A 24,201-nucleotide genomic window follows, 5' to 3' on the forward strand; every position below is an offset into this window, starting at 1 on the left:
TCCCTTTTTACAAATGATATTTAAAAAGCAGAACTCAAAAATACAAGATCATATGTGTAATAAAACACACTGGTGAAGTAATTACACTGCAAGTGTAATAAAATAACATGAAAATTAATTAAAAATTAAATGTTACTAATATTTTCCCACAACAACGTCAGAAACATCAAACTTTCCATATTTGGCACCTAACTCAACACAGCTCTGCATCAAATTGAGAAGCCCTTTATTTTCAACAGATTTGAATGAGTGGTAACCATCAACACAGAAAAAGATCTGTCTATGCTTCAACATCATTAATTCTTGAGGAGACAGTTGAATTTTTCGTTTCAAGCATTGCTGGATTTTCAACTGTGACTTTGGCAAGACTACAGCACAATGTTTAATATGTTCTTGCTGATTTTTAGTGCCAAAGTTTTTACCTGATGAATCTTTAAACTGATATACCTCATTGCACTTAATACAAGCACAATAGTAATTCACGGGAATTTCGCTTTCATCATTTTCCTTTTTTTGAAAAACCATGTGAAATTTCTGCCAGATTTTTGATTTTAAATTTGTGGGTGCTTTTAATATATACCACCCTGTTTTTTCTGGAAAGAATAAATATTTATGATTCTGAACTTAGCCACCAGCCACAATGACCGAAAATATTATTAATTGCGGCCTCAAAAAAAGATTTCTACAACTTATGTAGAATTAAATTACCTTTCTAACAATATATCAGCCACTGAAAAAAACAGCCTTCCAGGGTGTTCAAAACACGAAAAACAAACACTTCATTGTGCATCGAATCACAAAAATATTTTTTTTCACCATTCATAATTGCGGCCTCAAAAAAAGATTTTTTCCAATGATGTAGAATTAAATTACCTTTCTAACAATATATCAGCCACTGAAAAAAACAGCCTTCCAGGGTGTTCAAAACTCGAAAAACTAAAACATTTACATTGTGCATCAAATCACAAAAATATTTTTTTTCACCATTCATAATTGCGGCCTCAAAAAAAGATTTCTACCACTTATGTAGAATTAAATTACCTTTCTAACAATATATCAGCCACTGAAAAAAACAGCCTTCCAGGGTGTTCAAAACACGAAAAACTAAAACATTTACATTGTGCGTCGTATCCCAGCGACTGAAACAGAAAGATATCGCTGGTCAAAATTAAATTTTACTCGCAGACATGGTGGTCGGTACTATTGGTCTGCTATCATCGCTTTTATTTCATTATAAAAATCATTATAAAACGTCAACCCTAGGCTGACTCTTTCACTTTATTTTATTGTGAATAAATGGATAAAAAAAAATTGAATTACACGTTCTGCTAGCCTGTGTATGCGTGGGTGTGTTTGTTTATGTATTATGTTTGTGTTTGTATGTGTTTGAGTGTGTATTGTATGTGTCAATAATTAACAAAATAACCCAACGATGTCTTTAACAATTATTTCAATGATAAATTTAATTGACTTCAAATTCAACAATGTTCGTTTATGTCCATGTGCGTTTTATTCAATGGGCTTTTTTGGTTGTGCTATTTTTTCAGTTGAGTAGCATCGATTTATGTTTTTTAGTATTGAATTTTAAGCGGTGTGCGCTTGTGTATGTGTGCCCTTTTTATTGCAGCCAATCGCACAACGTAGTTCATCATTAGGTTAGTTGAGAGCGGTGCCATTGGTTCTGCATGCATTATGCCCGAACCAATGATTACAGTTTATAATTTTCCCATTCATACCAATATATGTTTATATATGTGTGTGCGTGTGTGAGTATGTATGTACGTACGAATGTATGTTTGTAAATAAAAAAATTTGCGAAGCCTTTTGGCAAAAATATTGAAGATAATTATGTATTCCAACATGTTATCTTGTGAAGCATTTTTTAAATTTTTGTTATCTAATAATTTAAAAATCGATGATGTAGAGAATAATTACCGCTCGAAACATTCGATCTATGGTCAGGCTTGCCTTTTTTTTAAGAAAGAAAATACGCTCAATCGTCGTCGTAACTTTTATGATTTTTGGAGAAAGAACATAGGAACACTGCTTGAGTTGAACAAATCAAGTAAAAATTCTTTCATCGATGCTTGCGTAAATCAGCAAGATGTGGAAATTGAAGCTGCCTGTTGTCAAATCATCATTCCTGATAAGGCAACTGAACCTTCTACGACAGTAACTGTTACCGAGCGTAGGAGTGTGGTGAATGATTTTCCTGCAATGACGTCTGACTCAGTTTCAGTGGCGGTTGTGGGTAAAACATTTGGTGATAAATACTACATTAATTCACAATGTACGGGCATTTGTTTTTTTGACCGAGGTGAAGACAACAAGTTGTTATTCAATGTTACAGATGAAGTGAAGTACCAATGGATAAACAATGTTGTGATTAACTATGAGTATGATGAACAAGAGGTTGAAGATGTTAGAAATTCTATTAAGGAGTTGATGAAAACTGAAGAAGTGCAACAAACATTAATACTTTTTGACCCGAATGTATTTCCGTTTGCTAGGTCCGAAAGATCAGGTTACGAATATTATATCTTTGATTACGTAAACTTTTACATAAAAGTAAGTGATTGGGATTTTTTAATAAATTCAACAAATGTTTATAGAAACCATTTCTTGCTAAATTTATTGATTCCTGTTTGCAATCCATGTGTGTTGAATTTTAAAAAAATAACGGTGAGACCTAAGCAAATTGTTGCGTACATTTATTGCTCATTTAATCATTGTAGATTATTTAAAATGCAAATCAAATCACCCAGCCCGTCTGATTCATTGGTCAATTGTAAAATTTTAACAAACATAAAGTACTATTTTCACGTAGGAAAAGGAATACGACAATTGAGAGGTTTAGAAAGAAATCACCAAAAAAGAAAACTGGCTAATAAGCTACCGACACTTGTCCGAATGGACTGTATTAATGCCTCCGATGATAATACAGTGCATCAAGGCAACATGATGCAAATTCACTCAAATGACGTTTTAGCTAAAGCTAGATCTGAGTCTTTGAGTGTTGACGATGAGGATAAAGATGACGTTTTTGATGTAATTTTAAAGCTAAGAAATGAACTACTTGCTTCAGATAGTGACAGATTCATACAACATGTTAGTGAGCCGTTATGCATCGTTTCATATTCATACAAACAGGTTGAAGTTGCTAAACGAAACAAAAAAAAGGACGTATTGCCAGTGTTGTATTTTGATTCGACAGGATCGGTGATAAGAAGGACCAGCTCAAAGCAGAAGAGAATTTTTTATTACTCTGGTGTTATTACAGTTGATTTAGAAAAAAAAAGAGTAACGAGTATATGCAAAGAAATAGCACTCAAATTACCAAAATTGACCAAAAGAAAACAGTTAAAAGTGCAAAACATTTTTGAAGAAAAGTGGGGTAAAAGAAAACCCAAAAAAAGATCTTTCTTCAATGGATGCTTGTTGCCTTCCAAAATTAAACAAATTATGAGCAATGACGTGGTTCCTAATATTAGTGAAGTAAAGGTTGTTGAAAATATGTTATTAAATTCAAAAGACAATGTGATTCGACAACTAACATTAAACAAAACTGTTACTACTTTTCCAAACAAATTGGTCTCTGATCCACAATTTTACATGCACAATCTTGGTGACAACGGAACAGCAATGGCAAAAATTGGTGATCTAATATATTTTGAAGATTTCCGAACACTCAATGGAAAAGAATGGTTGTCAACAACAATAGTTGATATTTTACTGGAAAAAACCTACATCATGAAAAAATCGATTTATGTCCCAAGCGGCCTTAGTACCGCTGCGTTAAACAAGGGTTTTAATGATAAATGTTCTATATTATCAATGCTTTTGTTTTCTAAAAAATACACTTTCATACCTTATTTGCTTAATGGTAACCACTACTGTTGTTTTGTTGCTGATGCTGAAAAGGGTACGGTTTTTTTTTATAACCCGATTATTACGGGAAATATTTGTGAGGAAAAATTACAATCTTTGTTTTTTTCATTTCTAAAATGTTATTGCAGCTTTGTCAATTGTAATGCTAATTGGATATTTACGCCACAGCCAAAATCATGTGAACAAAGAGACACATGGAACTGTGGCATATATTTAATTCGTATGTTAAGAATGCTAGATTCTTGTCAGCAGTTAACTGAAACATTTGATCCAGATGATCTACGTTACACTTATCAACAAGAGGTGTTGCAATCATCAGAAGACATGACTAATTTATGTCTTTACTGTGGGTGTGCTAGCACTCATCAATTAACAGATGAATGGGTTGAATGCCAAATTTGTCAAAGATGGATTCACGAACTTTGCTCTCAAATAAATTTTAAAAAAGCAGAGATACATAACGTGAATTTTATATGCAAGTATTGTGTTGAATATAATAAACATTAATAAAGTATACATGAAAACTTGGAAAACGTATGTACTACTAAAATCTATTGCAGTGAATGTAATAATAATTTGGCCTGATAAATGAATGAACATTAAGTGTATTAAAAAATGGCCTAAAAATTAAATTTATGGCATTATGCATAATAACAAAAAATGGCCTAATAACTGGATCTGTACAATAATGTACAATAAAATTGGCCTAATAAATGGATCCATAACGTTAAGTATAATAAAAATTTGGCCTCGTAAATGGCTTAATAACAAATGCTTATGCTTAATAACAAATGGTCTAATGAATGGATCAGTAACATAATGTAAAATAACTAATTGGCCTTGGTTGGTTGAATCCCCAACGTTAAGTATGACAAAAAATTGGCATGATAAATGGATCTATAACAGGCATATTAAAAAATGGCCTAAAAAAAGGATCAGTAACATAATAAAAAAATGGCCTAAAAAATTATTCAATGACACAAAGTTTAACAAAACATGGCCTACTAAATTCATTCAAAGTTAAACAAATAGCTTACAAAATGAATCCATAATATGAACGATTATGAATAAAAGGGTTAATAAATAGATCTATAAAATAAAATATTTACTAGGGTATGTATTTGCGCGTGTGTTCCTGTGTTTGATCTAATGATGATTGTGTAGGTTCAGATTCAGATATTCAGGTTAACATAGACAAGGAGACTTTGTCAGGGCAGTGCATCATCAGCGTTCGAAAAGTGCATCCGAGAAAGTGCATCATCTTTCGAAAAGTGCATCCGGTAATAATTGCACCACATGCAAATCAACTTACCACCAACATTACGATCCCATCAAACATTCATTAACGATCATCCGATAAACAACCAAACAAACAACAATCATAACCATGAACTATCTGAATGAAACATCATTACTACCACATATAATAATATTACATGATCTATTTTATTCTATTTTATTGTTGATTTATATTCGATATCATGCATGTAAACAAATCTTGCTTATAATAATGCACGTGTATATATGTATGTATCAACTATATCTCATAATCATGAACATTATATTACATAATATATATATATCATAAGTGCATCATCATCGTTCGAAAAGTGCATCCGAGAAGTACATCATCATCGTTCGAAAAGTGCATCATCATCGTTGTAATAATTGTGAGAAGAAAACTATAATGACAATATTAGTTCACAAAAATTACTACATTATTAACACTTTGAATATTTTATTTTAATCATTGTCAATAAAAGATATAAGAATTTATTTGAAGTATTGTGTTTTTATTATTAAAATATTGAATGTGAGTAACTGCTGGTGTATATATAAATGTGTATATAATAAATAAAAAGTATATAATAAATAAATAACCAAGTAAAATATATATATATGTGTGTGTGTGCTATTGTTATTGTAAGTGTTGGTATTGTTGCTATTGTTGTTGTGGTTATCTGATTCTGCGGTGTCGTTATCGTTATAGGTGTATTATCCTCTTTGCTTGAGTCTGTTGATAAGTTTGAAGCTACTCTCTTTGAAGTCAATGAACAGTGATGAGATGGATGGGTAGCGTTTGATTTGTGATGTGACGATTGATTTGAAGGTGTGTGGTGGATGGTGTGAGTTGTGGTGTAGTAGATCGAAAGTGTTGGTTTGATTGAAGAATGGTTTTGAATGTAAAAAGNGGTGAGTGTGGGATATTCTTAAAGATAGTGGTGTCAAGAAGAGTTGATGTGTTCAGAGTGTGTTTCAAAGGTTAGTTTAAAGCCATTATTTTTTNTGAGTTGTTGTGTAGTGCCGGTGAATGTGAAAAATATGTCAGACTCAAGCAAAGAGGATATAATTACCAAAAACTCAAAAAACATTTCAAAGCCATCGCAGAGCAATACACAAAGATCTCACCAAAACCCAACAACAACAACAACCCGAACAATGAAAACAGGAACACCAACACAACCACTGACGACGACACCGACACACAAACTTCTAACATCACATGCGACAATGAAGAAGATGTAGAAGATAACGACAAACCATCTACAACACCTTCATCAACGAAATTCTCACCAACTATAACGACCCAACCAATAGCAACACCTATAACGATAACGACACCGCAGAATCAGATAACCACAACAACAACAATAGCAACAATACCAACACTTACAATAACAATAGCACAACAGAATCTGATAACAACATTACAAATGAGATGACAAACAACCAAGACGCCAAGGAGAAGAACAACAACGACAACCAGAACAACTACAACGAGAACATTCGTCAAACCGGAAACAAAAACAACAACAACAAATTCATATTCGTTCGACCATACAACAGACAACTTAACTCATTTTACGAAGAAATCATCACCACTCTAATCCTACATGGATGCATCCAAAACCACAACGACATCCTACAAGCATACACAATCAACAAACCACTACACCGCATACTATTTAAACACTAAACACATAAACACACACCCATACTCACACATCCAACATCGTAATAATAACCATCGTTAACTAATAATAAATATAGGAACATAGAATGATAGAATCCAGTCATCTTGAGCCATCGAATCAATACAGAAACAACACGTCAACCACCAACCAACCAACTACGACAACCACCAACAGTACCAACTATCTCAACATCAACTCGGAAGCATGATGATGTACTCAATCGTATTCAGGCTGTACTATATATTTTTACTCGTTCACACACTAATTATGTACCACCATCGATAACATCACACACGCCCAACGGCCATGCATAACACATCAGATAGCCTAATATCCTATTGTCTATACGAACATAATTATAACCCCACAGTAATTATGTGTCTGTATATGTATGTCTGATAACGACGGTAATGATGATGAAAGTAATGATGATATCGATGATGTATATATATATATATATATGTGTGTGTGTGTACAAAATTTGTATATATATATATACACGCAAATGCTCTCATTCCGATTCGCAGATCAGTGTTATTTAATGATGGCCCCGGACAACAACAATAATACTATGGATGTAAATCAGGATCCGGACAACAACAATAATACTATGGATGTAAATCAGGATGGTCATCAAGATGAAAGTTAGCAACTATTACTGTCTGTTACATTTACTTCAAAAGTTTTAAAAATAGATATTTCAAGTACATGTAATTGATATAAATTTTTCAAATTTTTTATTTATTGCTAATGATTAACTATTAACCTATGTTGCAGATGAAGGCCCGAAAACAGAAACAGGTACAGGTTAAAATTGGCAATCAATATGCTTAATCAATATTTTATATTAAGCTATTAATTTCAATAATATTATAATAAAAATGATTATAAATTTTATCCCAGTCTATTTTATATTTAGGAATGAATCATAACACCATTTAAAATTTATAATGTTAAACAATTTAAATATTTTTAAAAATAATTTTATAAAAATTGTAAAGAAACCAGTCAAAGAATAAGAAGTGGTCAAAGGGGATGGAGAGGACAAAGACAAGCAGGTGGATGGAGAGGACAGATAGGTGGATGGAGGGGACAGAGAGGCGGTGGAAGGAGACAGGCAGGTAGATGGAGGGGACAAGTAGGTGGATGGAGAGGACAAGTAGGTGGATGGAGAGGACAAGTAGGTGGATGGAGAGGGCAGACAGGTAGATGGAGGGAACAGACAGGTAGATGGAGGGGACAGACAGGTAGATGGAGGGGGACAGACAGGTAGATGGAGGGAACAGACAGGTAGATGGAGACAGGTGGATGGAGAGGGCAAGCAGGTGGATGGAGAGGGCAAGCAGGTGGATGGAGAGAGCAAACAGGTGGATGGAGAGGGCAAGCAGGTGGATGGAGAGGGCAAGCAGGTGGATAGAGAGGGCAAGCAGGTGGATGGAGAGGGCAAGCAGGTAGATGGAGAGGGCAAACAGGTGGAGGGAGGGGACAGAGAGGCGGACGAAGGGGACAGAGGGGTGGTTGCATAATTATCAATTTTTAATGCTCATTATGAAAATTACTTTATTAAATTAGAAATGGATGTTTTTATTATTTGAACAGTTCATTTTTTACATTTAGTAGATTTAAAAAAATGCACTATGTGTTCATTGTGTATGTTTTTTTACAAATACAACAGAAAAATAATATTAATTATTTAATATTTACACCAACCAAAATTTAATTTACTAATAAATAATAGAAATTAATAGGATTATCAAATACACACAACTACAGTATTATATATTTTTATAGCATCGATATATTTATATAACTATATAAATATATTTACATGTATATATGTATCAACAATATCTCATAATCATGAACATTATATTACACAATTATATTTATGTAATTATATTTTTGCTCGTCTGTGCGTTGAAAAATGTCCAGTTGAATGCCGACGTGGTTGAGTGACGTTACAGCAAATAAAATCAAATTTAGTAATACGCTTGGCTTTTGGTGTCATTCGTCAATAATTTGGTTTTAACATTATATATATATATGTATGTTTATATGTATATGTATATATAGGTATATATTTATATGTGTATATATATATAATTTTATAATTTTACTCTCAACAATACATAATGCTAATACACACTAATTATGTACCACCATCGATAACATCACAAACGCCCAACGGCCAAGCATAACACATCAGATAGCCTACGTGAATATCCTATTGTCTATAAATGATACTGTACTTCCAAATATGTCTGCATATATGTCTGTATGTATGAATGTTTTATGTTCTACATATGTTTTATTATATATAATATCGATAATCACTAATACGGTATAATTCATTTTCTCTTTAAGCTATTTCTTCACTATTATTCACATGTCATTTTTTCCATAAATAATATATGTATTATTATTTATATGACATGCATAACATCATTTGCAATCCTGTGACTATGTATGTGTATGTTCATGGTCATCTTCGTTATTGTACATTTCTACGGACACCTAGCGAATTACTTTATACAAAATATTGCATATATACACATATATGCTCATTATGAAAATTACTCTATTAAATTAGAAATGGATGTTTTTATTTTTTGAACAGTTCATTTTTTACATTTAGTAGATTTTGATTAAACATTTATGTATTATATTATGTATTATTTCATATTAATATATTCAATCAATCAATCAATCTTCGTTTTGCGTCCAGAGACCAATATATTCATATTAATATATTATATTATTATATCGTTATATTAACTATGTCATTTTTTTATGTATGTCATTCATTTCTCAATAATTATCTTAATATGGTTTAGAATTTTAAATAGAATTGTGTTTCTATAAATATAAATGTTAACAATCGTTAGTGATTTAAAAAAATGCATTGTGTGTTCATTGTGTATGTTTTTTTACAAATACAGCAGAAAAATAATAATTATTATTTAATATTTACACCAACCAAAATTTAATTTACTAATAAATAATAGAAATTAATAGGATTATCAAATACACACAACTACAGTATTATATATTTTTATAGCATCAATATATAACTATATAAATATATGTACATGTATATATGCATACCTGTTAGCTGCTACTTAAACAGCATATAACATAATATAGCATATAAACTTATAATAACATGCATACATGTCAGCTGCTACTTAAACAGCATATATCATATAACATAATATAACATATATCGCATATGCATGCAGGCTTGCTGTACCCTCTCTCTTTTACGTTTATCTCTTTTAAACGTGTGTATAATTGGCTTTTTAACGTGTGTATAATAGGCATCGAAGATTGCTTATAAAATTATATAGGTCGGTCATTGTGGCTAAGTTCAGTCTCATTAAATATTTAAATACTGTATGTTCAATCAATCAATTAAATGAATGGGATTTCTAAACTTCAACAGCGCCCAACTAAAATTTGAAAAATAAACCATTTCTAGGTAGAAAAAAGAAAGAAAATGAAACATGAATATCAGGTAAATAAGTAGAATGAGCAATTGAGAAAAAATTCTGATGTCTGTAAAGTGTAACTGTAAAGACTGAAGAGATTTGAAATTATGAAAAATAACAATTAAATCTTTAAAAAAGGAATTAAAACATAAAAAATGTAAAAATGTTAATGTGAAATTTATTAGATTTTTTACTTTCGCAAACTTAGCAAATTTAAATCACACAAACCTCTCAAATGACGCTGAATTTCTTTTGATTCTGCCATACTTGTAAATAAAACTAATTTTCTCGATCGGAAAGAAGTTAACTTTTGCTCAACTCAATAATCACAAAAAGAAAGTGGAAACGATAGACCAAAGATACAATGATATTACAGCGAGATAAAATACACCGATTATTAACTAGTTAAAATGTTCGTTTAAGAATAAAAAAAATACAGAAATAAATTATTTATAATAAAATTTGAAAATTTCAACCCAACCCAACCCACACAACTTTAAAAAATTTGGACCCAACCCAACCCAACCCAACCCATGTCCACCTCTGAGTTATTATCGATTGATAAAATAGTCGATATTCATTTGTCCATTCATTGATCGTCTGATAATAGAATACCATATTTGAGATGGCATTCTTAGTTTAACATTATTTTTTGTAATTTTCTATTATTTTTTCAGAACTTGGCCAACTATATTTCACTAAAATTAAATCTTTTCAAAAATTACAAAGTTACACACTTTATTTATTTATTTGAACAAAGCACGGGCTATTGCCCATTACCGAATTTACAGGGAAAAAATACATAGTATTATACATGCATACCACGATACATTCGTACAATTGCTTCACAAGTATAACCACGAAGATAATGCATTATACCATGGCAGATTGAAAATAATTTCCAAAAACAATAAATTAACACTAACAGTGTCTTGAGTGTCACCCTAAATTTATTATGTTTTATTAAATTTGTTCAATAAGCATCATAATTTCTACGCACTGAAATAAAACATATAGTTTATAATATGTTTTATTTTTAGACTAAAATTTTTATTGGAATAAAAAATCATAAAAAATCGAATACTTGTCGTTTAAAAATATAGATTTGTAAAATATTCTGCCAAAATGTGGCAAGATGATATGAAGGTGTGATTTGTATCCAACCAAACAAATCTTTAAAAGATCAAAACTCCAGGAACACAAAATTCAACATAAACATTATTTAAGATAATTCAAGAAAAAAAATGTAAATTTGCTCAAAAAAGGAAAAAATGTATAAATATTTTTAAACAAAATGTTAAATCATTTGAAAAATTAGGAAATGATTCAAGAAACACTCCCCAATAATTTTCACTGTGGAAAATTATTGGGGAGTGTTTAGTCAATCTTATATTGTTTGTTCATATTTTAAAAATGTTGCATATAGCTTTAAAATATATTTAAATTCTCTAGAAGTTGATTTCAAAAAAGCTTTAGTGTAAAGTTACTTAACGTTATGTAACGATCGGGATTTTGAGAAAAATATTTTGTTGTTTTCATTATTCTTTAAAAATCAGGATCTGACAGACGCAGAAACTGTTACAGCATGCAAGGCAGTAGTGCAAAATTGTATGAATAAGTAAATAAATAAAAAAAACGGAGAAAGAAAAATGTTTAAACATGAAAAGTAAAATAAAATGGAATAACATAAATAATAATAATAATTAAATAAATATAAAAAAATAAAATAAATTGACAATGAAATGAAGTAATGGCATAAAAAGGTAAACTAATAGACTTGATGATTACTTAGTGAGTTAGTATTTTCCATTTAAATTTTATTAATCTTTTCAAAATTATTTAATATTTTTTTAACATCTAATATTAATTTTATAAAATTTCATATTCAGTTCAATTTAATCTAGTTTAAGTAAAATTTTAGACAATTTATCGACATTAGGACAACTGCATAAACCCACCATCGAGAGGAATATCATTAAACAACTAAAATTGGAAACAAATACACTAAAAATTTAAAGGGTAACTTTTTGAGACTTGATATACTTTAATTCGATCGATATATATTATTTGCAACACCAAAATTAATTGTCTGTACCATAACTTTTTGGCCGTAGCCAGGATTATTTTTTTGGGGGGCTGTCGGATTACATTTTTTATAATTAAAATCAAGGAAAAAACAACGAATCCATTCTAATCAGCTTTTATTTACAAAATAAAAAACTCAATAAAATTACATAAGCAAAAGTAAATTGTATTTTATTAATTTTTTAAAATATTTAAATTTAAGCGACGTGCTTTTATTCATAGCATTGATAAAAAGAGCAATGGAAAAATTGGAAAATTCGGAATTGGGTGGAATTGACATAGGAAGGAGAACTGTTAAAGATCTCAGATTTGCAGACGATATAGATCTTCTAACTTCCAGTGAAGGAAGTTTAAAGAAGCTAATTGAAACATGTTGGTGGAAAAGATCACGGGTTGCATCTCAACAAAGACAAAACGAAGGTTAAAATTACGGGGGAAAGCAGAAACAATGCGAAATTTCCGATAGAATCAGAAAAATTCGAACAAGTAGACCAGTTTGTGTATCTTAGCAGTTTTATAACCTGTGATAACAACTGAACAAAGGAAATTGACAGAAAGATAGCAATAGCCCATAGAATGTTCGCATCATTGAAGGAAATACGGAAAAGTGGAAATATATCTATAAAACTAACTTGAGAATGATAGAATCTTGCAATTTTCCGAGTTTTCTCTATGCATGTGAGACATGGAAAATAAAGAAAAGAGACAAAGACAGATTGGAAGCATTTGAGATGAAGTGTTATCGAAATTTGTTTGGAATCAGTTGAAGGCAGAAAGTAAAGAACGAAATCAACTTGGAAGACAGAAAAGTGTATATAACAAAGTCAGAGAAAGAACACATTTTGGACACATTTGTAGAATGAAAGAAGACAGATTGATTAAGATGGTACTAATGAGGAAAAGAGATTGGAAGAAAAAAATTGGTAGACCTGCAAAAAATGGATAGATGACATTACTGAATGGACTGGTGTTGGTATTTTGAATTCAATAAAACTGGCCAAAAATAGAAAAGGTTTTTTGAAAGAAAAAAGGAAAAAATAAATGTAAAAAGCATGCTTAGATGTACACCATCGGCCTTGGCGGTCCGCCGATAGACTAAGGAGGATCATTGATTGATTGAAACCAATCATACTGAAAGCCTCTTGTAAACTTTACTGTATGATCGTAAATAAATTTTTTGTAATTATTTGTTGGTTTCCAAAGCTTCAATGCTTCAATTTTTTCATGTTTGTTTAATTGGACGTAACCAGCTATGTCTTTTTTGTTTTTGAACATATTGCATCAAAATTATCTTTTGGGATAGATAAGGACGAAACATTTTTCTCATTGCCCTTCGGCTCCAATTCATTGTTAAATATTAAATTGTTAACAAGACTCTTAGACTCAGATGTACCGACTTCCAACTCTTGTGTCAACAAAGTTTTCGATTCATCACAACATTGGTATTTTTGTTAAATAATTCAATAAATTGTTTTCTTGCTTATTCGTTCTTTACTTTACTTTAGGACCTCAACGCAATCAAAATTTAAAAGTGAAAACGAGAGGACGATTAATGCGTAAATATGTTTAAAAGTGAATTGCTATTAAGATTGTTATTTATTTATTGATTTTAAGGTTTTAAAATACTGAAAAAGTTTTAAAAAATTAATAAATCATAACATCTTTTTAACTTTTATCTATTATTGAATAATTTTGTAGGGTTAACATATTAGTTTCGGTATTTTCGGTATATATTTTAATACTCGTTGCCTGTCTTATAATATTGCTTAGTTTTATGGAATTAAACGCGTAAAAATTGAATATTTTTTCGTAGTAATTGACATTTTATTAATTTTTTACGATCAAACGTCTTACTATAGACAAATTTTTTGTTAATTGTCAATAAATTGACAAAAAAAGCGACTAGAACGATAACCGCTAAACCACCGGCTAAAAACTGATTGTTTACTTTAATTTAAATTCACTTTTCAACAAATATTTGTTAGATTGAAATTGATGTTAAATATATATAAAAATGCATATATATAACGCGTCTGCCACATCCATATTATATATATCCATGTAAACTCAAACGCTTGCATGTTTTTGTGCGTTGGAATTAAAATAAACGTTCATGCAATAATATTTATAGTCTCAATCTAAATTATTTCTTAAGTACTTTTTAGATATAATAAACCTAAACACTTTGGTAAAATATCAAAAGTCTACAAATCATCCTCAAATAAATTATCAATAAATGTTAAACCAACAAATCGGGCTAACAAAATCAAATTTAGTATTTACAATAATAATAAAAAACTTTGCACCTAATAATAAAAAACAACTGTAAATTTTAAAATGAAATCACGTTATATACCAATTTAGTTGCTTTTTTCACGAACATGCACGCCAACATGACACATATATCAGGATAATACGTCTTTACTAACTCAACCGATGTCTTACAATGCACAAGCATATTTGTGCGATCAACTCTCGTTTGTATTCAACATACTCTATTAATACAATTCGTAAAATTCTTGATAGCAACACAAAAGTAATATATACAAAAACACCAACTTTATACATCTTAACATTGCAGAACTGCCTTGAATGACAAAAATGAACCAACAATCACCACTCAACAAAATAGGTTTACATCACTTTTATTCTAGCCAGATGACTAAATTAACTCCAGCAAAGAGAATTATGATGAAAAGGAATATGACGTCAACAAAAAAAATTTAGACAAGATTTTTGTGCCAACCCATACCGTTTTGGAAAACGATTGTTTGAACAACCAAAATCCGGTGAATTGGTTGTTTTGAGAATGGAACTTGAGGATCACCTCGCACGATATACTCAACGACTGCTGGTAAATTGGGAAAAAATAATATGCACGTATTTTAACATGTAATTTGACAAGTAGGCATTAAAATAAACTTCCATGCATTTTTTGCAAGTATTTTACTATGCAATATAACGGATAGGCATTAAAATATTTAATAATTTATGATTGTTACAAAAAATTATCAGTTTAAATTATTTTAAATGGGGTGGTGGTGCTGCAGCTAATTAGAAAAAACGAACTGCATTTACTATTGCTTGTCCGTTCGTTACACTTGTAATAACATTATATATAAACACTATGGGCGGTGAATAAAAATAAAAAAACATTTTATTTTAAAATTTGGCAGTTTGTTTATTAGGATGGTAGAATGAAATAAATTATTATATCATTGTTTAGTAAGATGGTAGAATGAAAGAAATTATTATATCACTTTTAGTTATTATTTATGAAATTTAATATTTTAAAATTTTGCTTTAAAAAATGTCAAAAAGAACCTGTGCATTTTAATCCTTGGTGATACAATCCATAAAGAAGGGATCCGCACTGCGCACAAAATGTTAGGCTATTATAGGTAGTCAATTTGAAATTATGAGGTTTAACCACCTGTTTAAATTATTTATTTTATTTGATTTTACATCATCTTATAATGGAAAATAAAAAATAACACAAAACTGTATTTGACTGTTCTAATTCAATAATTCAATCAAACAAATAGCTTGTAAAGCGCCATTTCCGCAGTGTTCAAAAGCGCTCCTCAGTGATTTTTACAAACAGATGGGTCTTGAGCAGAGATGATTTAAAGTACTTTTCCTCAAATACTCAAGTACGAGTACAAGACCAAGTACCGAAAAAATTTCCAAGTAGAAGTACTATAGTTCAAGTACAAGTATATATATATATATATATATATATATATATATATATATATATTGGGAATCGACTTGAATCTACAAGTGCGTGAGTTTACAAAGGGTGAGAATTTTCGACTTGCTCTCGCAGGTCAGGTTGGCCAGTACGATTACATAAGTACACCATCTCTCAACACGACCAAAGATGCGTTTCTATGAACACCAAACTCGTTTTATGGTAGACCTGTTTCGTATCTTATGGGACTCATCAGTAGCCCGAGTTTAAACACCAGTTTAGTGCAATTATTATCTTAGTAGACAGCATTGCAAGCTAAGGTGTTTTTAAAGTAATTCACAGAAACACTTTTATAGACAGTCTTAATCTTTTGATATATATATATAAATATATAAATAAATAAATAAATATATATATATATATATATATTATTGGTAAACCATTACCCGCCATAGTCCAGACGTACGTTTCGACGTTTCGACTTCAGTAGCCTGCCGAATAAGATTTAAGATAACACAACTCAATTATTGAGGTGTCGCGACCAATAGGTAAGAACATCATCGCGTTGATACAAGGTTTAAGAACCCATTCAATCGCAGGAGGTATTATTGGTACACCATTATCCGCCATAGGCCAGACGTACGTTTCGTCTCTCACGAGACTCGCCAGTAGCCTGCCTTATATATATATATATATATATATATATATATATTTCGGCGTAATGCCATCTTCAGAGCCTAAATATTGTTTAAACATATAATTTAATTAAAGTAAATGCCTAATGTAAAATGTGAAAATATAGAAAATAAAATATGTATTAAATTGTGAAATAAATTAACCTTGTTGTAAATATCATAATAACTAAAGTTTATGTAGATTATATAAATAAAATAATGTAATTGAATTTTACATTAGGCATTTACTTTAATTAAATTATATGTTTAAACAATATTTAGGCTCTGAAGATGGCATTACGCCGAAACAGCGCTGTTAGCTTTATTCCAGTTTTAGATAAATATGAACTCAAACAATACCGCCTCGTTGAAATTCTTATAAAGAAGTTAATTAATGCAAAATGGGCAAACAATTTCAATGAAATTTGCATTTCTGAAAACCTCGTTCCTAAATATATATATATATATATATATATATATATATATATATAATTAATGCAAAATGGGCAAACATATTTAACGATATTTGCATCAAAGAAAACCTCGTTCCAAAATATATTAAACATGTGCTCCGAGGTAAAGAACGTAATGGACATATACTCCTCCTCAACCAACAACGTAAATTGGCCAGCGAAAAAGAGTCCATTCTCAGTCAACAATATAAAACGCTTTTATTATCACTAAACAATGACACTAACATCAATAATTTTAATAACCTCGACAATAGCATTCAACTAAAATATAACACCTACAATTCAACAAAACAGCAAATAATATTAAAAAAGCTACAGAGCTTATACAACGACAATATATTACTCCTTGACAACAAAATAAATCATACATCAATCTATCCACTCATAATTTAACCGAGGATGAGGTGTCTTTTTTGAATCTCGGCCTCAATATGCATATACGTCGGCCATACAGCCCGATATGCAAAGCAACTGAGCTAGAGATTTTGTATAATGCATGTTCTAACCTAAAAAAACAGCGACTGATTCAATTTGACAACTCTCTTCACAGTCAACTACAGGCCGAAGCCCATCGCCACCGTAATGCGTATCGCACACCGGCTCTGTCTAAAGAGTTACTCGTTAATGCCAAAGGTCTCCGTTGTAATCAGAACATCATTTTACGTAAATCTGACAAATCCAACATGTATGTTGTTATAAATCGTGTCGAGTACAACAACCAAATCTATAATATTTATATAATATAATCTATAATAATCGAGATTATCAACGACAACAGGAGGTGCGTTGGTCATATGGCTTCGTTGGATGTTGAGAGGTGGTTCACTAACGTACCTATCGATTATACAATTGACATCATCTGCAAATACGTCTACAATCATCCAACACTTTCACAATTGGACATCCCTCCAAATTTAATGATTGATCTTCTAAAGTCATGTACCGTTGAAAGTCCATTTGTCGCTCCCGACGGTTCACTGTACATACAGAGTGGCGGTGTCGCTATGGGTTCACCGCTTGGTCCTCTGTTTGCTGAGTTTTACTTGGCTGACCTAGAAGCTAAGATATTTTCCGACCCGACAAATAAACCGTTAGTATATGCTCGTTATGTCGACGATATCTTCATCATCTATTCTTCCGTTACCAATATTTACAAAATATTTTTCAAAATAACTCACATCTAAAGTTTACAATAGAATTTAGTACTGAAAAACGACTCGCATTCCTTGACTGCTTAATTGAGGAAAAAGAAGAGCAGTTAACTACTAGCAGTCGTTTACAATTTCATCCATCGTGCATACAAAATATCCTCTGATATCAATATTTTTAGATCCGAATTAATTCGGATCAAACAATTTTTAATCAATAACAATTATTCGAATAAAACAATCGATTCTACAATCAAAAATTACTTGCAAAAAATAGATAATCCAATAACTCCAGTAATCTCAACAAAAAAGGTAATACCATTATATTACCTAAACCTCTGCACGACAACTACAAAATGGATGAATCACAAATTAAACGAATCATCAAATCAAACGTTTCGGTCTGTGACGACAACAGTCGACTAAAATTCATTATATACTACAACACCAACCGCACCTCAAACCTCTTATTACTTTTATTACTTATCTTTCTATAATACTTATTAAAATAACGTCATTTTATTTTGTTTCAAATTTTGTTTTTTTATCCTTATCTAAATTATATATTAATTATAATAATAAATTTTAATTTCTACATTCACCTTTTTATATCGTCTTACTGACTTTCACTTTTAATATCATCCCGCCACGAAACACTTGTTTTTCCCGTCTAACTGAATTGTTTTATTATACTGTTATAATACTCGCTGTTGTAACCGATTTACGATCTTCGATTGAATAAAATACTTCAAACAGTTATTAGTTATTAAACTTTATTTACAGAAGAAATCAACTAATCGTTTATTTCTATCAAATTCAAATTAACGCAACAATTAACTTTTAAATTGTTTAAAATCTATCGCTATGACAACGTCAACAAACAAATCAAATATCGCTTTAAATAATTCACCGAATCGCTATTCACGAGATCACAAAATCACGAATTTCACTAATCACGGATTTCACTAATCACGGATTTCACTAATCACGGATTTCACTAATCACTAAACTTCTTGCGACGAGCGATTATATACTCTTCGCAAGCGTCGTTTCTAGATTCTTCTAGATGGTCCGATTCTAGCATACTCTAGAATGCTCCAGTCACTAGAACATTCTAGAATACGCTAGAATCTAGTGCGTTCGGTAGCACGGTTATAACGTTACCCCCTTCTTAGTTCTGTTCGTCCCGAACAGCTTTCGTTCCGGTGTCCGCATGGTACGGAGCCAGTCTATCCAAATGAACGATCTTCATTCTTGCACTCGGCTTCCGATATTACTGGATACGGTAGACGACGTCATTCAAGCGGGTGATGACTTGGTAAGGTCCTTCCCACCCTTGCTGATATGGTTTAATCGCTGTCGAAGATTATCCACGTATTCTGTAAAATCAGCAATCAACGCCTCGGCTTTTAGACGGTCTTCTTGATACAAATTAAGTTCATCTAGTAGATTTTTGGTAAGTTCTTTGAGTCTACCTTTGTCAGTTGGTAGAACCTTTTCCTGTTGCTCCATATCTAATGATTTCACCAAATTTATTGATTGGCAATTACCTATTTCCTCGCCTTTTTTAATTTTAATAGTGTGTTTAGCGGTATTTATTATTCTGACAGGAATAAGACCATTTTTGTTCGTTTCTACCAGGCATTTCCCAATGACCGCGTTCTGTACATTTGTCGTTGAGGTTGGCTCCATCAAATAGAACTGGTGGCCCCTTGGATCGCAATTCAACTTGCCCCATACGATGTTTTCAGATGATTGAGGTAGTTCTATGTCACAATTGACTGTCACTCGAATGCATTTTTCGTCGCTATCCCCCATTATCACTTCTGTATTTCTCCATCTAAGAATGCGTTTTTCTAAGTCAATTTTGAACCCATATTTTGTCAGAAAGTCGACACCTATTAAGTATTCGTCGATGATATCCGCGGCTAAGAATGAACCTTCGAATAACAAGTCGCCTAGCTGAACAGTACGGAGAATCTTTCCATAGACTGGTGCGGTTCCTCCGGTAGCTGTTCGAAGGATGTCTTTGTTAGAAGTCTCTTTCTTCAGATTAGGTACCAAATCAGATCTTAAAATCGATTTTGTTGCTCCGGTGTCGACTGTAATTACACATTCTCGTTGATCAACTTTTCCGTTCAGCCATAGGTCGTTTCGATTTCGATGTAGTCTGGAAACGTTAATTACGGTACCGGGGGCGTCAATTCTACTAGCCAACCTCTGACACAAAAAGTTGGCTCTTATTAGCTTTTCCGCCCCTTTGTTAGAAGGGGCCGATCGTGATACACGATCATCTTCTCTTCTTTTGCGCCATCTTGTCGCGCAATTTCGGCAGTAGTTATCTTTTAGGCGGTGCTTACAATCACGACGTAGATGGTCTTTTTCACCACAAATCCAGCATTGGGGTACACCATGCTGTTGGGGTTCGCGTTTCACAACCACCTTCTGGCAAGAGCATTCTTCATGTACTTGACGTATACAATGTGCAATACTTTTTGATGCTTGCTTTGCCGATTAAAAAGTGAGACTGTGCGCAACAGCATCCTTGAGTTTTCGTTTATCTGACAAGAGAAGGGATTGCTTGAGTTCCGAATCACGAAGGGCTTTGATAAAAGTATCCAGGGCAGTTTCGTCTCTATGCTCGGGGTCTGATGTTGGATACGACAGCAATGTCAACCGTTCGATATCTTGTGCCAGCTGCTGAATGGATTCACCAGATCGTTGCGTTCTGTTTCTAAGCTGAGACCGATAAATCTGTTTCATGTGTTCTTCACCATAACGTAAATCCAACGCGATAACCAGAACTTATAGTTGAAGTGGTTCTCCGCCGGAATCGTCTGACGAACCTCTGCTGCTGAACCTCGCAGGGCCAGTATCAGTGTTGTTGCTCGTTCTTTCCCGTTCCAACAGTTACTAGTTGCCGCTACTTCGAACTGGGTTTTATAAACGTTTCAGGACATCTCTCCGTCAAATGCTGGTACCTTCAAAGTTCTTCCGGATGCGTGATCTAACGGCATGGCCATTTTTTTGGATTGCTCCAGTTCTCGCTTCAATTTGTCTATCTTGTGATCTACCTCAACGGTCTGACGATCAAGTTTCTGCTCGATCATTTCTATTCTTGTTGACTGTTCTTCAATCTGTTCTGCCAGTTCCAATTTTACGTGTTTTAACTCCTCTGTCTGTCGTTCGGACTGTTCCTTGATCTGTTGTTTTAACTCTTCTGTCTATCGTTCGGACTGTTCTTTGATCTGTTTTAACTCCTCTGTCTGTCGTTCGGACTGTTCCTTGATCTGTTGTTTTAACTCTTCTGTCTGTCGTTCGGACTGTTGTTTTATTTCAGTTGACATACTAAGCAGAAGTTCCATCATTTTAGCGGTTGTAAACGTGCCTGTGCTAATTTCATTATCTTCGTCAGCACCATCAAACTTGAATTCGTCTGGGTTCTTACCTTCGTCAATGAGAGCTTCTCTCAGACGTGCTACTAGTACTTCTTTGTTGCCACTTGTGACAAGGCTTCGTTTCTGTAGTTTTTCTCGTAGCTGAACTACGTTCAAACCACACAGTTTTGACATCGTGTTTTTTTTCTATGAGTAGTAATTCGCTAGTCGAAGATCCCACTTCTGACACCAATGTTATAATACTCGCTGTCGTAACCGATTTACGATGCGACGGGTTCAAATCTTCGATTGAATAAAATACTCCAAACAGTTATTAGTTATTAAACTTTATTTACAGAAGAAATCAACTAATCGTTTATTTTTAGCAAATTCAAATTAACGCAACAATTAACTTTTAAATTGTTTAAAATCTATCGCTATGACAAATAATTCACCGAATCGCTATTCACGAGATCACAAAATCACGAATTTCACTAATTACGGATTTCACTAATCACGGATTTCACTAATCACTAATCTTCTTGCGACGTGCGCTTATATAATATATACTCTTTGCAAGCGTCGTTTCTAGATTCTTCTAAATGGTCCGATTCTAGCATACTCTAGAATGCTCCAGTCACTAGAACATTCTAGAATACGCTAGAATTTAGTGCGTTCGGTAGCACGGTTATAACAATAGGTTTTTACACAATTTTATTTACTTATCACGGTTGTGATATTTTGCTTCTAATTAAAAGGTCAAATTGAAAGACAAGGAAGAAATGGATCTAACAAAAGTGCAGATCAAACACCTAGAAGGCAAAAGTAATTGGTTGAACTGGAAGTCGAGAGTTTGTATAATACTACGCGGCATTCCTGATGCAATGGACGTAGAAATGGCAAATTAAAAATTCCAGATGAATTAAACGATGACTCAAATAAAGATGAGATAGCAAAATATCAAACTGCTTTGAACAGATTCAATAAAGCAGATTGTAGTGCTATGATTATTCTGTCAACCAACATGACCGATGAAACGTATGAAAAAGTTCGTTCATTCAGTAATGCCAGAGATGTTTGGTTAGAACTTCACAGATTGTATGCTGAAGTTAGTGAAGATAAAGCATACAACTTATGCATGAAGTTCTTCAGTTATCAAATAGATGAAAGCGATGATGTTGTCACTCATGTCACAAAACTCAAGAATCTTTGGAAAGATTTAAAGGTTGAGTTAGGAAAAGATGAAAACAGTGACTTGTTGCTGATGTGCCAAATAATTGAAACTTTGCCAGAAAAATATTTTTCATTTGCTGCAATTTGGAGATTGTTGAACAAGACTGACAGAACAGTCGAAACACTCACAGATCAGCTGTGTAGCTATGAGAGATCTTTGGAAGCCAAAACAGAATGTAATAAAGTATTATTTGTCAAAACAACAACTAAAAGGTCATCATCACTAAACATGAATGGTCAAAAACATGATAAATTTGTCAGCAAACCAAAGCGACTGATATGTCATTATTGCAAATTGCCAGGTCACATTGTAAGAAATTGTGAAAAATGGCATTCTGATGGTAGACCAGCAAAACCAAGAAATAACAATCTACGCGATAACAATAAGTCACTAGTTGTTATGAAATCAAGTGTTTTTGCAATTGATGAGTCAGCGTACACTGATGAATGGTTTTTTGACAATGGTGCAACGTGTCATCTAACTTTCCGAAGAGACATATTTCAAAGTTTTGAAAAATTTTCTCAACCGAGTAAATTATATGTTGCAAATGGTGATACTGTAGAAGCTTTTGGAAAAGAAATTATTCATCTTCAAGTGAAAGTGAATAATAAATGGCAAACTGTTAAACTTACAGATATCTTGTATGTGCCAAAAGTAAAAAGAAATTTGTTCTCAGTACTTGCAACTCAAGATAAGAACAGAAATAGCTCTTTTGTTTCAACCTCAAGAAGTTGTCATCTACTTATTGACAATGTGATAAATGTTGTTGGAATAAGAAACAACAATGGAGGTTTGTTCAAACTTGTTGCAAAAACTGTTAGACCGTTGAATTCTGAAGTCGAAGTTAACTTTGTCAATGATCAAGATGCATTGCAGTTATACCATGAAAGAATGGGACAACAGAATAAGAAACGTGTTAAAATTCATCGATCAAGAGATGTTATTTTTGATGAGAAGGTTGTCAAACCAAATTCAGTGATTTTGCAAGAAGAAAGTTGTTCAGATGATACAGTTTCGATTGATGTTGAAATCAAAGATGAAAATAAAGAAACTTTGATTAAAGAAAATATTTCAACTGATGAAGATGTTCACAACCGTAGTTCAGTTTTATCTGATGAAGAAGATCAATCTGACTGTTGTAATCAAAAGACCAAAGGTATGGTTT

At 32.2% G+C, this 24,201-nt stretch overlaps 3 protein-coding genes across 3 annotated transcripts; 2 read left to right on the forward strand and 1 right to left on the reverse strand.

Annotated features, from left to right (window-relative positions):
* Positions 1-1,860: 1,860 nt before the first annotated feature.
* Positions 1,861-6,865, forward strand: HELRODRAFT_175918 (hypothetical protein; the record flags this gene model as incomplete). Its single annotated transcript, XM_009023280.1, has 2 exons — positions 1,861-4,238; positions 6,487-6,865. 2 exons carry the CDS (start codon positions 1,861-1,863, stop codon positions 6,863-6,865), a joined length of 2,757 nt encoding a protein of 918 aa, XP_009021528.1.
* A 624-nt stretch (positions 6,866-7,489) lies between these two features.
* Positions 7,490-8,389, forward strand: HELRODRAFT_175919 (hypothetical protein; the record flags this gene model as incomplete). The annotated part of the gene is made up of 3 exons (XM_009023281.1): positions 7,490-7,507; positions 7,641-7,670; positions 8,048-8,389. 3 exons carry the CDS (start codon positions 7,490-7,492, stop codon positions 8,387-8,389), a joined length of 390 nt encoding a protein of 129 aa, XP_009021529.1.
* Positions 8,390-19,258: 10,869 nt separating this feature from the next.
* On the reverse strand, positions 19,259-21,997 carry HELRODRAFT_175920 (hypothetical protein; the record flags this gene model as incomplete). Its single annotated transcript, XM_009023282.1, has 5 exons — positions 19,259-19,342; positions 20,487-20,893; positions 20,954-21,164; positions 21,407-21,600; positions 21,775-21,997. 5 exons carry the CDS (start codon positions 21,995-21,997, stop codon positions 19,259-19,261), a joined length of 1,119 nt encoding a protein of 372 aa, XP_009021530.1.
* Positions 21,998-24,201: the final 2,204 nt, after the last annotated feature.

Source organism: Helobdella robusta (assembly GCF_000326865.2).
Source record: "Helobdella robusta unplaced genomic scaffold HELROscaffold_35, whole genome shotgun sequence".
NCBI lineage: Eukaryota > Metazoa > Annelida > Clitellata > Rhynchobdellida > Glossiphoniidae > Helobdella > Helobdella robusta.